Raw genomic sequence first — 17,850 nt, forward strand, 5'->3', positions numbered from 1 at the left:
GTATTATTAAGCACACTGTTACAGTAACCAAAGAAAACTAAATAAAATATTGAGTCCAACTAAAGCACCAAACTAAACATTAATCCATATAACGGTGACTTTAAGCGAGATACATTAAAGTTAAATCAAAATTCATTTTCAATTAGGTACACTGCTTAAAAAATGTCCAGACATTTTCAAACATTTTCAAATGTTTCAGCCCAGTCCAGTTATTTCCAAATGCAGGCTCAATTGGGAATGTTAAGGGTTGTTATGCAAAGTCACTCTGTGAATAAGTTGTTGTTAGAGGTCAGACTGTAGAGCTCAGGATCAGATCAGGAGCATCAGTGGACAGGAGAGTATTGTGTGCAGTGAGTATTTACCTTCAGTTGACTTTTCTGAAGAGTCTAGTTTGTCTTTCTGGTTCCTTTAAGGTTGTTAATTTATCATGTTTTTTTATTAATCCAAAAGGTCTTGACGGGACCTTAGATTGACAACCAGCGAATCAACAAGCAGCAGATGTGAGATGAATACCCTGTGGCTGCCACTTCTCCTGGGTAAGTCTGTAAACCTGACAGAGGTTTATTTGCTTCTTACTTTTGTGGAAACAATTATACACTTCCATTAAAAAGTTTGGGGTGAGCAAGACTTTTTATTCCAAAAAAAAGAAAAAAAGAAAAGAAGGTAATACCTCTATCCAGCAAGGATACGTTCAAATGGAACAATAAATGTTTTTTCTTTTTTTTTTACTGATATTGATCAGAAATGTTTCTTGAGCAGTAAATCATCATATTAGAATGATTTCTGAAGGTCATGTGACACTTAATGATGCTGAAAATACAGCTGTGATCACAGAAATCATAGAAATTATCTACTTTAATTCATAATTAATATTTCACATTATTTCCTTTTTACAGTCATTTTTTTAAACCAAATGCAGCTTTGTTGAACAAATTAGATTTTCAGTTACATTAATAAATCTTAATTATTCCAAACTTTTCACTAGTAGTGTATGTATAACACTTTATTTGAAGAATATAACATATTTAGAGGACATATTGCATGTTTCTAAAAATGTTTCTAAAGTTTCCAGTAAATATTAATTTACTGGCATGAGTGGACAGTTGTGCACCTGTTCCTCTTTTATTTAATTTTCATATATTTTGCATTTACATCCCTAAAAAAAACTTTCTGGAAAATCCCCTGGCTCACCTGAGATTTGCATAACCAAGCTAATGTGCGATAGTACGTATATTTGCAAAGATTTTATGGTAACATCCATAACTACTGTACCATTAATATTTCTGTAAGGCTAAAATGTGCTTGGATGCAACTGTTTATTGCCAGTGCACCAATATAACATACATATTTATGGAAGATTTCTAGATATTTTAACATAGTTAACCCTCTGGTGCTCTTCAGTCACTTTTGACTAAAAATTGGGAGAGGGTGGGGGGGGGGGGTTAAGATGATTATAAGGTCCAACACACTTTGGGAGCCCCCAGAGTAGTAACAGTACTAGTAGTAATGTAAATTATAAATGTATCTACCAAAGAATTAAAAAAAAATAAATAAATAACGGCTTATTTCTGAATTTCCGGGAATATTCTAATCAGTAAGTGAGATCAGATGGTAAACTATCATCAAAAATGAAGTCCGTTCATCAAAAATGAAAAAGAGGTAACAGAGGGCAGAGAGAGAGAGAGAAAATGGGCCGACAATAACTCACCCAATTCTACGATAGGAAGGTACATATTGATTCACAGAGCTTCCTTTGCTTTAATGTTAGCCCTAATTGCGTAGCCAACCACTAACTGATAGTCAATTCAATATTTAATAGGTTCAGTTTTTTCACCACTAAAAAAATAATGTAAATATTTGCATTGCAAATTTACATTTGCACAATAAATGAGGAATAACTGTTCAAAACAGTTATTACGTAACAAAGCCTCATTTACTGAAATCATGTGTCTTTGGCAGTTTGATACGCGCTCCAAACCAGAAATTATAAACTAAAGTTTAATAAAGGTCCGAAGCTTCATGAAACAGTGTTTCGAAAACAGCCATTCTTACTTTTAACTTGAAGTTTAGCTTAGCTGAAAAGAAGAAACTCCACACATTTGTCGTATTTCAAACTCAAACATTCCATTTAAATTCTTCCATCTTGTAAGAACACGGTTTATTTTTGCCCTCGTTTTACCCCGTTGTCTGTCTCTGTGTAATTTGGCAAGTCTTCGAATTTTGTCTTGCACTACTGTAACAGAATCTGAATTTCTTTTTCCACACTGGAAAAACACTCTCTAACTCCACCTGCTACAGTTTATCCCGTTTTATGATTTCTGTTAATAAAAGCCTCTCCGGGGCCTGACGCCACGCCCACTGTGTCTGTCGTGTGCTCCTCTCGTCACAATATATATATATATATATATATATATATACATATTCTACAGCATATAGTATGAGTATAAGTGTGACCCCTAAATGAGGAGCATCAGAGCATTAAGAAAAGTATTATATTTAAGATGTATGCAAACATTATGACAACTTGTTTCTCAAATTATCACATTCAGGCTCAGTCATTTGGGCAGAGGAGCAGTACTTTCCTCAGTCATTCAATGCCTCATGGGAAAACGGCAGTCTTTACTGTCGATCATGTTTCAAAGATCTGACGACCATCACCAGCAGAAACGTCCACCTCATTGCCCAGAACCTCTCTTCGGACTACTGGGTTGGACTCCGCAGCAATAGTTCCATCCTAATGGGCGAATGGTCCAAATGGTCAAATGGGGATCCTGTTACATATCAGAATTGGTACCCTGGTCATCCTGTTCCATCTCCTATATGTTCCTCAACTACACAAAGTCCACCGAGCACCCCAATGACCTCAACACAAGCATCCACAGTCACGTCTGCTTCTGTATCCTCAAAAAATGATACATGCCCCATACTGTCCGAAATGCTTCTTTGCTTAAATATGACATGTGGTGATCTTGAAACTTCCATCGGTATGTGTAAGGGAACATCCACTGTTACCCCTAAGACTACAACATACAGCACCACCTTTAATGCCCCAACAACAACTGAGAGCACCAGCAACTGCAAACCCTATTCTGGACAGTACATCAGGGATGCTTGTGTGGTCCTGCTCAGCTCCGGCATGTGGAAGGAACGAGACTGCAACATAAGTCTACCTTTCATCTGTTATGAAGGTATAAGGCCTTTGTTTTAGAGCACAGCATCATATTGTTAGATTCATATTGTTGGTATTATGACTATCTTAAAAAGAAAGGTTCCAAAAGGAGGTTTTCACAGCAATGTCAAAAACAAACTTGGTTGTGGGCAGTGGGATTCATTAATTAATCAACTGAATTAATCAACTCGTAAAATACTTAAAACAGCTGAAGTGTTATTCAATAATTTAAAACATTGTTCCTTATATACAGGGCCGGTTATGGTGACCGTTTTGGTGCTCAAGGCAACGTTTTAGTTTGTGCCGATGCAACATCGAATCATTCACACAGAAATAGCGTAGCTTTATAACGTAAAACAAATGATACATACAATATAAATGAGAGTATTGCATAAAAAAAGACATTTACTCAGGTACATAGCTATTTAAATAAAATAATTGTATTAGTCTATTCTAAAGGTACCGAGTAAATGCAATATTTAGTTTACTGAGAAATCAAATAATAATAATAATAATAACAATATTTATAATAATAATAATAATAATAATGCAACAAATACAACAAATTACTTGAACAGTTATTGTTTTTTACTGTTATTTACTGTATTACTGTTTATCATAAAGTGAACAAAAACAAATTAAACAACTGAATATTATGAATATTTTTAATGTGGTTATTGAAAAAAAAGGTTAAACTATGAGAAATATATTCTAATTATATTATTGTAATGTAATTGTAATTTCTTTATTTTGAACATTCTTAAATTTAGAAATGCACTGATCTTGATTGTTCATTTCTGATTTAATACTTTTTCTTCCGGCAAATGGTACCAATTAATTAATTATTTTATTTTTATTTTATTATTCATTTCTCTATTACAGGCCAAGATCTGTAGCCATTTAAAATTACAGTCAACCACTGCATTATAATTACGATCCGCACACCTGCACGAAAGCATCTTAGCATCAATACTTAAGATCATTTTTCCACTACAAAAAAACTTTTGTGAAATGATTGGAAATGCTAAACGTTCTTTATTGGCTTTGATGTTTCCATGAAAAACCTTATGGCTACTTGTAACGTTAGCTATGCTCCTACGCCTAGTGAGAATATAGTTCCCAGTATTTATACGATTAAAAATGGTATCTGTCTCATATAGCCTTGTTATTTGTACACGCTGCGACTATACAGATCACAACATGTAAATAGGAAAATGTTTGCATTATTTTGTCACTTATTGGGATTACTATGCTACCATTATCCATTTACATCCAGTCTTTGTGCTAAGCTAGGCTAGCGGTGGGTGCGTCAAATAACACTTACAGAACGCAAAGAAATGAAAAAAGTATGTATGGACTTATCTAACTCTGGGGGATACTGTGAATAAGCTAAAGTCCTAAAAAGTCAGAGTGTTCCTTTAAGACTGAAAAAAAAGTTCTTGATTTAAATGTTCTACAATTTTGTTTTAAGAACTTCTTCACCAAATAGTTCTTCGAGGAACCCAAAATCAAACCTCCTTTTTGAACCTTTATTTTTAAGAGTGTAAATAACTTGTTAGTTTCTGCTGATATTCGTCTTTGCATCTATCTGTCCGTAGAGCGCTTTTTTGGCCAGATAAACATTTCTAATGTGACCACAAGCACAGGCAATGTGAGCTGGTCTGAGGGACCCGGTGCAAAGAACATCAGTCACTACAGAGTGGAGGTCACTGGGGACAAAACCCAGACATTTATCCAGACTGAACTCTTTCAGTACATAGAGACTCTGACAGCAGGAACTCTGTACAAAGTTCAGGTGTTTCCTGTGAAATGTGACAGGGATCTCAATCCACAGAATATCTCCTTCTACACTTGTAAGTAGACTCGGATTTGACTTCATTGTGTGCAACATGATTTCAACACGACTAATGATCAAAATGACCCACGCTGTCCCTTTTTAGTGCCCTCTGGTGTGCAAAATCTGACTGTGCTGAGTGTGACAAATGTTAGCGCCAACCTCAACTGGAGTAAACCAGATGGAAACCATGACTTCTACTCAGTAACATTCATAAATGCATCGAACACTAAAGAACACAAGTGTAATAATGAAGGGTGCACTATTACGGATCTTATTCCAGGAACAGAGTATGAATTTACAGTTAAAGCTGTAGTGAATGAGACGATTGGAGGTGTGCCGAGCAACATTTCTGATTACACCAGTAAGTGCAGAAAGTTTCATTTCTGATTGTATTCATCCATCCCAAGCTCTAAACATTTCCAAATAAAGCATTGCTTCTTGGTTTTAATTGTATTTGAGTACAATTTTAGTACATCTTTTTTGATAAATTAACTAATAAATAAATTTAAAAGGTTTTAACTAGTCAATTTATTATTATTAGTAGTTTTTTTTATCAAGTTTTTCTTTTTAAATTTAAGATCAAGATACAGTATATATTGTCAGAAAACAAGGTGGGGGGTGGGGTGGGGTGTTGGGCACCTACATAAATTAAGCTTACAATTTAACTTATGTACAAATCTGAAATATTGTATAAGACAACAAGACAGTGTTATTTTAGCATTTATTAGTTTTATTAATATTTTGAATAAATTATATATATATTATTTCTAATTACATTTCAGTCATTTTGCTATGTGCCATTGTCATTTTATTAGTTGTTTTTAATTGTTTTAATTTAATTTAATTTATTTTATTTCAATTTCAGGTAGTTTTATTTTTTATTATATAGTTAATAATTTCAGTGCTTCATCTTTAACTTGATTTAATTTTATTGCCAAGGCAACATTTTCATTTTTATTTTGTTTATTTTGTATTAAGTTTTTAAATTAATATTTATATCTTATTTTAGCTTTTTTTTGTTATTAATGTTTTAGATTTTTGTTAATGATAACAGATAACACTAGTTGGAGAAAATAAAACTGGCACAAAACACGTGTATCAGTAATAGCGTTGGGGGAAGCCACTTTCTTCTTGCATCATAAATATCTTGCGGCTCTGAGATTGTACTGATGAAATACTTATACCAAATCATTTTGATGACTGATTTTGGCAACCCACATCTGAGATGCTGTGTGATGCGATTGGTCAGCTGGTTAGTCCAGTTATCCAATCACATCCTCCGTTGCGCAACACAGGATTTATTTAGTAAATGTGTTTTCATTGTAACTTGTGCGCATGTCATCTTTTCAATTAAAATGCTTTTTTTTTCAAATTTATGTACAACTTGGCACTTCCATCCAGCGTGTGATAACCTAAACAGGTGGATGGAAAAATTCGCTATTCTCAAAGTAACATGCATTCCCTTGAATACAAGGCAAATTTTGGATAAAACTACATGCTTTTTTATAGACTGACTGCTTTTTTTGGTATTTACTTTTCAGAGCCTTCAACTGTCAGGAACCTAAGATCAGCAGACAATGACAGTACAGTCATAATGGTCTTTTGGGATCCTCCTACTGGCAATCATTCAGGTTACCGCTATTGTCTTAAAGAAGTCAATAACAGCCTCGAGTGTACTTACTGCAACATCGCATCAGACAGCAGCAATACAGCAAACAACAACAACACAAACAGCAGTAATACAACAACTTTCAGTGTTACAGACTGCGAAACAGTGGATGGTACAGAAACATTTATCAAAAAGGCGAATAAATCAGACGGCAGCATGTTTTGTCTGTGTGTGGCAGCGCTAACAAAGAGCAACAATCTGTCAGGAGAAATGGTCCCAATCTTATCATACACTAGTGAGTCTCATGTTCAGTTATTACATTCTTTCCCTAATTAAAGGGAAATCATGCATGTACTGTTAATTCTCATTGACCATTTCTAATTGACTGTCAGCTTAGTGAAATCCAGCATCGCGTTAGTTCAGTCAGGCCACGTAAGTCACGCTTGCATCAGCTGACAGTCAGCTGTTCCTGACGTGTACCAATCCAGTCTTAACACCTTTCACCTGCGGTCTATTTAAATTCCCATTATTCAGTGTCTCTCCATCGCATTGCTGCCTGCAATTAACTCCCTCCTCCAACACCAACTCCACCAACTGAACCTGTAATCCAATCTAACTTGTTCTTTTTTTACAGTGTCTTCATTGGAAGCAGTCTCCATGACATTTTGTTTACAACTCATGTAATTGTGAATTGTAATTATATATGCTTATAATGGTTCTGTTCTGTACCCCAATGGGGTTTGTCTTGCTGCTCTCCCCGCTCTGTCCAGGCATGGCTGCAGAGCCACGTTTCCCAGAACATAACCATACCGCTAACACTAACTGTATGCAATTATAATTGTCATTAAATATACTTGACGGAAGTGGTCCTGATTGAATTAGATAAAGCTGTGAGTTGTGAGTTGACAGTCAAGCAATTATGGAAGATCGTTTCTACATTTAGTACATTTAGAGAGAGTTATCATTTAAGACTCTTGTTTTTCTCAGAATTGAGGTTATATCTAAAAAATCAGACTTATTTCTCATAATTACGAGTTAATATCTCCCAATTAAGAGATTTTGCTTACAAATGTGAATTTTATTTTACAATTCAGAATTTAGTTTTTACATATGTCTCCCAATTGCAAATTTATATCTCAAGATTCAAACTTTTTCTTACAATTGCAAATTCTCACAATTTAGGCTACAAATCACACTTTAGTTTCCATTTCACGATTCAGACTTTTCCATTGAATCGCCTCTTTACATATATTTTTTTTTTCTTAAAACAATTTCACAATTACCTTTTGTAATTTTTATTCAGAAACTTTTTATGACTGCTTAGATTTTGTTCAAGCCTGCATTCAACGCTGTTGTATTCTCCTCTCCTCTTGTCTTCTCTTAGAACCAAAAACTGTGACCCTCTTTTTGAACCCCAGCTCCCAAACCATTTTTGCCAACTGGACAGTAAAAGGGAAGTATGAAAAATTTGAAGTTAATATTACAACGGATGCATACAGTTATTCTCTCCAGATTATTACTGCAAACTTGAATTACTCGTTCAATAATCTGAAGGCAGGAGTGAGTTACATCGTTTCAGTTGTCACACTTAATGGTAAACTGAGAAGTAATCCTGCTTATGAATCAGAATTCACCCGTGAGTAATTATATTACAATCACAATTTTTCAAATCATTTGTAAAGTAGTTTAAATTACTGTCTCCATCAGCTTTTAAGTTCAGCTGTATAACATCTCACAAATCAATTCACAGGGCCTGCTAAACCTCGTGGGGTAAAAGCCACCACTACCAAAACTACAATACAAGTAAGCTGGGAAGCTCCAACTGAGTCCGAGGGTGCCTCGATTAAATATACGGTCAAATGTTACACTGCTTTTTGGAAAAAATCTCATGAAAATCAGACAGCTTATAGAAGCATTCGCTTTACTGGTTTAAATCCAGGAACAAAATATGAGTGTAATGTAAGTGTTGTGGCTGGAAATTTGGAGAGCCTTCCAGAAACTGTTCATGCAAAAACAGGTAGACATTACATTTACTTTATTTCTGAAGCAAAGATTTAGCTTTGTTGTTTGCTTCTATTGTGCTTCATGATTGTGCTGCTATATCCTGGTGTTTAAAACTGTATTTCTTTCTTTATTTCCAGAGCCGGAGAAGAGGACACTGGTCCTCACAATGTTGTGTTCCTCTAAAAACTCACTTCATTGTGGCAAAATTGAAACTCGGTTTGAACTCTTTGAAAAGGTGAAGAAATATTCATTGACTACATCAAGCTTGTTGCAACTTTACAACATGTTTTACCTTTAAGGCTCAAAAATTAAAATAAATAAAATAAAAATAAAACAGCTTTGTGCAAATAACTGTAAAAGTTGACTGAAATAAACATTTCCATTCCGTCTTTCAGCTGAAAAACATAACTTATGAAAAATTTCAAGACTTGATTCACTGGAATATGAGTTGGGCAAAAACTGGGTTTGTAAAATCAGCTGAATCTCAAACAAGTCACATTTATTGTAATATACAGTATACATACATACATATATATATATATATATATATATATATATATATATATATATATATATATATATATATATATACATACATATAATACAAATGAGTATGATTTATATTTAACTCTGACTCTCATTTCACAGAAACAACATCCTTTGAATCTCTATGACGTGGCCTAAGAGGACAAATCACTTACTGAAATTTTGTGTGATTTCATGCCTGGTGATTTCTTACATTTACATTAATGCATTTATCTTACAAAAGATTTTTTTGTTTTTAGCTTCTTGAAGGTTTTGTTTAGTTTCTTACTCGTATTTGATCCTGTGTGGTATTTTTTTCTTCTTACAAATTGCATATTGTGATTTACTGTAAATTGAGTGGTGTGATGATATTTGCTATAGTTGTGGGAGCTATAATTTATCAACAAAACTGTAACATGAATACCCTTTTTTAAAGACATTTGCTATAGCTTCATGTGAAATCCAGTTTTAATGTTCATGATGGATTACTGCTGATTATTTTGGGGATTTGTTTCATTATAATTAAAGATATTACACATGGGTTTGTTCACTTTATTCCACTACTTTATGCAAACTCCATAAATATAGAGATAAAACATTTAAGTTAAGCAGTATAAACCTAAATGCAGCTAACCTACAATATACTATATAATCTAAATATACTCATAAGTGAATAATTAGACACAAAATATTGATTTGAGTTGAAATACTTGAATGCAAAGCTTCCTTGAAGACAGCTGTTGCTAGCAAGCAGCAAGTTCAAACTAGACGGACATTTAAGGGAAAAGTTGCAGTCAAACCACTTATTACACAACATTTCACCACACAAATAATTAATGCAATAAAATAATTAAGACGAAAATGTTTTAAAACCTTAGCAGTTTGTTAGTTGTCAAAATGGCAGCAGCTGCATTTGTATGAAACAATAGAGGATACCATGATGACATATAATTACATAATTGTACATCATTTTGATTTTTTTTAATCGGCTAAACAAACGCAAAGCTTCCACCAAGAAAAAATAGTTCAAGCAAGAGTATAGCGCTGACTGCTGTTATCTGGATGAGCCTGTGTTATTTGCTTTCATCGAGGGATAAAATACTTCGGAATGTCACGACTGACCAATCAGAATCAAGTGTTCCACAGAGCCGTGTGATAAATATAAATAATAATCTATGCACATACTAGAGAATACAAACTGTACAAATGCTTCAAATAAATACTTTACATGTGCAAAGGGAAAGTCAAGCAGCTGGCTGGGGAACCGTGCAGTGCATGAGAAAAAACATATGTTGAGTTAATTGTGGGATTTTGTACACAACAATGTGTGTTAAAAGTGTCTAGTGCGCGTAGAGGAGAGTGTGTTACTACAGGTGGTTAGTATAGGCCCACTCACCTGTGTGTATTTGACTCCTGACTCAGTTGTGAGCTCATGTGTAGTTGTGTGTTTGGTCTCTGTGTGTCAGTAGTGAGTGATAGTGTTTGATCAGCTGCAGCATCAGTTCAGTCACTTTGACTCTGACTGACACAGGTTTTTGTACCACGCTTTATAAAACTCTCTCTCTATGCAAACGTTGCAGTGACAAGTTTGAAGTTAGTCTTATGTTTCAATGAACAGGAAAGTAAACTGAGGTCCCTGGAAACTTCACTGACAGATGTGCTGTTGTGTTCACAATATAACTGATCACAGTTTTTTAATGCTGTGTAAAGACTGATCCATGTAATGATTGTGTGCGGGGGGATTGGGGAAGTTGGACAGTGTGATGTAGGGACTATTTTACAGCCGGGTTACATCTCTATCTTCTAGAGAAAGACTCTGGGGTTTATTTTGACTACATGTGTGTCTCTTTACAGTACAGTTTATTAACACTATACCGGGGCATTAGGACCCAATCTGAGCACAGGATGAGCTCCACCTGCTGGCCTCACTAACACCTCTTCCAGCAGCAACCTGGTCTACCCCAAAAGTCTCCTATCCAAATACTCAACCCTGCTTCAGTGTGTGTGCAGGAGAAAGCTGCAGGTTAATGATGGCTTGTGTAGAAGATGTCCTCAAGCTTCTAATATACAGTCAAACTAAAACTAATTTAGACACCAGAAGCCTCATTTATAAAAGGTTGCATATAAACAGTCCTAAATTTGTTGTAAGATCATTTCTTAAAAAGGCTTAAGTGTCATTTAGAGAAAACGAACGTGTGCATAAAAAACAATCGTCCAGATGTGACATTTATAAATTGCAAATGATTCTCAAATTTCAAACTTCAGCTGACTGGTGAAAATATACCTAAATATGAATGAAGAATGAAATAAAAGTAAACAATAAAAATATAATAATGAAATATAAAAAATATGTACGCTGTAGAATTAAATATAGAATAGAAAATAATGTGCATGAAAGTACACTGTAATACCCAGGGATGTACAAGAGGTGAATTTGCACACAGGTCGACACTGTCAGTATGTCAGTGTAAGGTAGTGAATGATGAATATCTTACTGATAAAGTTAATATTAAGTGGAGACATGAAGATGTTAAGAGGCTGCTTTTGAGTTTAGGAGCCTGATGGCCTGGGGGAAGAAACTTCTCCTGAGTCTCTTTGTTTTTGACGTTTTTGACGCTTACCAGATGGCAGCAAAGTGAAAAGATGGTTACTGGGGTGGATGGAGTCCTTGATGATTTTAACAGCTCTGTTTTTGCAGCGTTTGAAGTAGATGTCCTGCAGAGAGGGGAGAGCAGATCCTTAGATGTGCTCAGCTAAGCGCACAACTCTCTGCAGGCCTTTGCAGTCTTGACTGGAGCTGAGATACACTGAGTCAATACATTTTCTATAGCCCCTGAATAGAAAGTTTTCAGGATTGCTGGTTAGACCCTGAATTTCCTCAGCTGTCGCAGATGGCACAGTCTTTGCTTGGCTTTATTAACCTGTGTTTGAATGTGAGTAGTCCAAGTCAGGTCCTCAGAGATGTTTACACCAGGGTACTTGAAGCTGCTCACCCTCTCCACAGGGGTCCCGCTGATCCTAAGAGGAGTATAGGGCTGCTGCTGTCTCTTCCTGAAGTCCACAATCAGCTCTTTAGTTTTGCTCACATTCAGAGAGAGACAGTTATCCTGGCACCATGATGTTAATTTCTCTACCTCATCCAAGTATGTGGTCTCCTTATTGTTGTGAATGAGGGCCATATATGATTATAGATGTGGAGCTGTGCGAAGACACGCAGTCATGTGTGTAGAGAGAGTAGAGCAGGGGACTCAGGACACAGCCCTGTGGGGCTCCTACGTACAGGGTGACGGAGTTAGAGGTGTATTGGCCTAGTTTCACCACTTGAGGTCTGCCGGTGAAGAAATCAAGAATCCAGTTGCAGAGTGAAGAATTCAGGCCGAGGTCTATGAGTTTAGAAGCTAGCTTTATGGGGATTATAGTGTTGAGCTGAGCTATAGTCAATAAATAACAGCCTTACATAGTTCCCGTTATTGCTGTCAATCTGCGTGAGAGAAGAGTGGATGTGAGAGATGGCATCATCAGTGGATCTGTTTGGGCAGTAGGCAAACTGAAGAGGGTCATTGATGTGAGGACAACTGGATGATAGTCATTCAGACAAGAGGGTTTATTGTTCTTAGGCACAGGGATGAGGACAGATTTTTTTAAAGGAGGTGGGAACCACAGAGGTAGAAAGAGACTCATTTAAAAATGGATGTAAACAACCGTTAATAAAAATCTGAATACTCTGCAAAAATTAATCTTTTACACTGCATCTTTGTTGTTTATGATGAATTTGGTGTTTGCACATACAACACTTGTATTATTTTTGCAGCGTAAATGTTCAACATCTAGCTGCTAGACCCTGTGTAGACCCTGACATGGATATAAGTACTTTTAAACACGTCAAATACCGTTTTCATAAATATGAACGTTGCAGTGGATTTTTGTGTATATGCACACTCTTTTTCACAATTTTATTGCTTGATTTAATTTCTCCTTTTCAGCAGTTTGTCTTCTCTCTAAAATGATGCAATACTGCCACCATCTGCTCCGGAGTGCCCAGGTTGTGTCAGAAATCAATTAGACTGATTTCAGATTTAGATTCTATCAATTTCAATCAAAGTGATAGAAATGTGTACAGACAACACTCAATATGAGCAATTAAAATCTACTTGATTAAAGCATGTTCACAGCAGAAATATAAATTCATTGTTTTGATTTCATTTTGCTTTCATTTCAAAGACCTGCTATATTCTTTTTTTTCCCAGTGTAGCTAATTTTTTGTCACATCAAGGGGAGTAGCCATCATTTCAGAAGTGACAGAAATGTCAAAAACAATAATTTTATCTAGGCCTATCAATTTGAAAATTATTTTTCATATTGAAACTGATGAAAAACACAACATAATAAGTTGATCCACATATCACAGCCTCTGAACTTGGTCAATACTAATCCTTTAATATCATAATCAATACTTGTATACAGAGACTGGACTAAAAATACATCCATCAGTCATCGCTTCTGAAATGAATTCAACAGGTCATCAAGTTAATGCTATACATTAATTACAGCAATAAAATAAAATTTTATCATGAACAAGAAAATGAACAACAATATCACATAATTATAATTATATAACAGGATGCTAAATGCAAATTAGATGCACTAAACCAAGCTCCATGATACCACATGCGATAAGATTTTATGGTAAAATTACTGTTTGAATTGTGCTGGTAAGAGAATAAACTTTGTAAAAACAAAAAGGCCTATATATATATATATATATATATATATATATATATAAATATATATATACATACAGTATATATATACGTGTGTGTGTGTGTGTGTGTGTGTGTGGAGAGATGCGAGGCACAAACATTAATTTGTGCTTGTGGTGATTTAATGTGTAAATACTTTGAAAGCATTGAATGGCTATAGAAATCACAATTAATTCTATTTTTAAAATTGTAAATACATTTCTGTAAAAAAAACGATGATTCGTTATTAAAAAATCAAGTTGCAAGATCGATGCATATGCATCGTCAGGGTTTGTAATCAATGCATCAATAAAGCAAGTGAATCGTTCCATACCTAGTAATTAGTAAAACTAGTAATGCTGTTTGTGAAGTTGTTAATTATACCCTACCCTGAGATTGTTAGAGATTAAATGTCAAAACTCCCAGAATGCATTGTGGCATGAATAAAATATGCATCTGGATTTTCCTATTATTGTCATGAACTTTAACAATTTGCTTTTATTTTTGAAGTTGTTTCTGTTGTGACTTTTAGTAGCTTGTTTTATGATGTTCAACCATGATCTGAACATTTTGTTGATTATCACCATTGTTGTCTTAAAGGGTTAGTTGACCCGAGAATGAAAATCTGTCCATTCATCTGTCCAATGTTACTTACATTACACTTACAAGTATGCATACCACTTTATTTGAGGAATATAAAATATAAAGAGGACGTCTTGCATGTTTGTAAAGTTTCAAGTAAATATATGCATTTACAGGCATTAGTAGGCAATTGTGTGCCTGAACCTCTTTTATTACATTGTTATATGTTCATCATTTACATCTTCAAAAACCTTCTGGAAAAAACTCCCTGGCTCACCTGAGGTTTGCATAACCAAGCATAAATGATGAGTGATATTCCATATATTTGCATTGATTTTACAGTAACATCTATTGCTAGTGAATCTTTAGCAGTTTTTTAAGCCTAAAATGTGCTCTAATGCAACTGTCTAATGACAGTGTGCCAAAATAACACACGTTTATTAAATATTTCTAGATATTTTAACGTACCTAAACCTCTGGTGCTCTTCAGATAATAATTCACACTCATGCCTGTAAATTAATATATTTACTTGGTCCTCAAATAAAGTGGTATACATACAATACATCCATCTTCTACTCATCTTCGAAGCGTCATAGGTGTACATGACTTGACTTTACTTTATTATATAGATTATATATTGATTATAATCCACCAATAGACACTCAAAATCATCTGATTTTTATCCTGGCTTCATTTGTGTTTTATTAAACACACTGTTACAGTAACCAAATCTCAAGCTCAAGAGTCCGAATGAAGCACCAAACTCCAGTTATTTGCAAATATTTATGGTTGTTATGCAAAGTCAGTCTGTGAATAAGTTGTTGTTAGAGGTCAGACTGTAGAGCTCAGGATCAGATCAGGAGCATCAGTGGACAGGAGAGTATTTTGTGCGGTGAGTATGTACCTTCAGTTGATTTATCTGAAGAGTCTAGTTTGTCTTTCTGGTTCTTTCCCTGTTGTTAATTGATAATGTTTTTTATTAATCCAAAAGGTCTCAACCGGACCTAAGATCGACAACCAGCGAATCAACAAGCAGCAGATGTGAGATGAATACCCTGTGGCTGCCGCTTCTCCTGGGTAAGTCTGTAAACCTGACAGAGTTTATATGCTTCATACTTTTGTGGAAACAATGATACACTACCATTCAAAAATTGGGGGTGAAGATTTTCTTTTTATAAAAAAGAAAATCGCTCTCGCGGTACTTTGATGTCATACAGTGATCATTCTGTGCAGCACTGCTTCAAGTGGAACGCGCCTAATATAACTGCTCTCTCTCTCTCATAACTGCATATAAAATATTGATACGAGCCGTGACTGTTTCCTACACGTACAGGTTATTTTTCAGCAATAGGAAACCGGGACGTTTGGTCTATGTGTGTGTGTTCTTGTATATGGTTTATAAATATCTGAAATAGGTATTACAATGTAAGCATAAAATTCTATACGGTGTTTAATAGAAATTTTTAATTTTAAACATGCATTTTCCATGATGGATAGAGGTAGTGTATGGGGATATACAGTATAGAATACCGTTACGTCTATGGAGAGTCCCTGTAAACTACAAATGCTTGTGTGAGAGAGAGAGAGCGAGAGAGAGAGAAATCAAAAGACACTGGAACACGTTGCTACAAAAAAAAAACATAAAGCGCTCGCTGTTCGAGTTTATCCTCCTGGCACTGCTGTCTTCGTCTTTCTTCTTCTGTGGTTTTCCTAGTGATTGGTCAACTTCAGATAAATCAACAAATCGGCTCGTTCAACCGCACACATGTCACGAATTCAAACCGATAGCTCACAAACTTTTTGGACATGTTTAAAAATGATCGGGAGGTCGGGAAGTGCTCGTAAGCCACTCTGCTTGGCTCGTAATTCATCGGAAATGATACGAGCCGTGACCATACGAGCATACGCGGTTTCCACACGATTGAAAAAAATCGCATGCGAACTCGTACGACAGCAAAAATCGCACCGTGTACGCTTGCCTTAACAGTGTAACCTCTGAAAGCCAGAAGAACTTGTCGATGGTGGGGAGAGATTTTAATAAAAAATAATTAAAAACAGCTACATTTGAGGTGTTCAGTCATTTTTAAAGCTAGGTTAGGCAGTTTCTGAGCTCACCTAGTGGAACTATGAAAATAAAGCTTGCCCGACACAAACATTACAGACTCTTTCAGGTACATAAATGTGAAAGCATGCCTCAACAGTTAAAATGAAACTACTTTCTATAAAAGGTCCAATGTATTAAGAATACTTTTACTTAAAGATGGGAGAAATTATGCTTTTCAAAGCTTCGAATCAGTTTAACTAATCGTGTCGTAAAATGATTCACTGTTTCGAAATGTCTGAAACACAACACACTGGTGACTGCTGGTCAAACAGTGTAAATACAACAATAACTCTGGCCAAACATGCATAAAAAAAGCTTTTAAAAAAACCATTACAAATGTTTCATTGAAAGTTTAATGTATTAAATGCAATTAACAAACCATCTAATTCTCTGAAATATTAAGTGTTTGCAAGATATGTGTTCTATTTCAGGCTTTGTTGTCTTTGTTCTATTGATGGTTCAGTTAAACAGAAAAATGAGATACTATTAACTACTATTATTCCTTTTAATTATACAAACGTTTCATTAAAACATCTACAGTACATATTTGTACAACCAATCCAGGATCAGGTAATAACTACATACGCTTGTTCAATGGATTGCCACTGTAAGTTTCACCTGTTTACAGAGGTCATTGCTCCCAGTGGTGAACCATTGAAATTTCAAAATGGTTATGATGTAACGAAGCCTCAACTAAATTAATTTGACTTTGGCAATTTTGGCTCGTTTCCACTGAGCGTTACGGTTCGGTACAGTACTGTATGGTACGCAGAAGTTCTGAAAGGTACCAAAATAGTGAACTGTACCTCTTTCTTGCTACCCTTCCATTGGGGTACCTAGCACAGCAAAGGGTACCAAAAGGGTGGAGCCAAATTCACAGTAGAATGTTGATTGGTTGACTAGAATCGTCACTTTTGCGTGATACAAGGGCATAAACTCATTCCGCTTTGCTGTTCATGGGTGTTGGGCTTATTAGGTGTATTTTATAATTTTATACTTTCACACAGACAATAGCCGTTTCAATGCGTGTTCTTGTCTGTTCTTGTTCTGCATAATTTTGACATTGTGTCATGAAATGTAGTTTTAATAGTAGATAAATCGTAGTTCCTGTGGCTCAGTGGTAGAGCACTAGCAGAAGCATTAGCAATGCAAAAGGTAATGGGTTTGTTTCCCGTGGAATACATATTAAGTATTAAAATGTATGCACTGTAAGTCTTTTGGGATAAATGTGTCTGATGAATGGAAATGTAAATGGTAATGGTAAAATTTATCCGCACGGA

The 17,850-nt window shown here is 35.3% G+C and overlaps 1 protein-coding gene across 1 annotated transcript; it reads left to right on the forward strand.

Annotated features, from left to right (window-relative positions):
• The first annotated feature begins 259 nt into the window (after positions 1 to 259).
• On the forward strand, positions 260 to 9,694 carry LOC113076600 (receptor-type tyrosine-protein phosphatase eta). Its single transcript, XM_026249286.1, has 11 exons — positions 260 to 350; positions 451 to 536; positions 2,550 to 3,188; positions 4,768 to 5,022; positions 5,110 to 5,367; positions 6,548 to 6,910; positions 8,000 to 8,251; positions 8,366 to 8,632; positions 8,757 to 8,854; positions 9,015 to 9,082; positions 9,268 to 9,694. The coding sequence occupies exons 2-11, from the start codon at positions 506 to 508 to the stop codon at positions 9,281 to 9,283; spliced, it is 2,247 nt and encodes a 748-aa protein (XP_026105071.1). The 5' UTR covers positions 260 to 350; positions 451 to 505; the 3' UTR covers positions 9,284 to 9,694.
• Positions 9,695 to 17,850: the final 8,156 nt, after the last annotated feature.

This window comes from Carassius auratus, unplaced genomic scaffold (genome assembly GCF_003368295.1).
Source record: "Carassius auratus strain Wakin unplaced genomic scaffold, ASM336829v1 scaf_tig00020786, whole genome shotgun sequence".
NCBI lineage: Eukaryota > Metazoa > Chordata > Actinopteri > Cypriniformes > Cyprinidae > Carassius > Carassius auratus.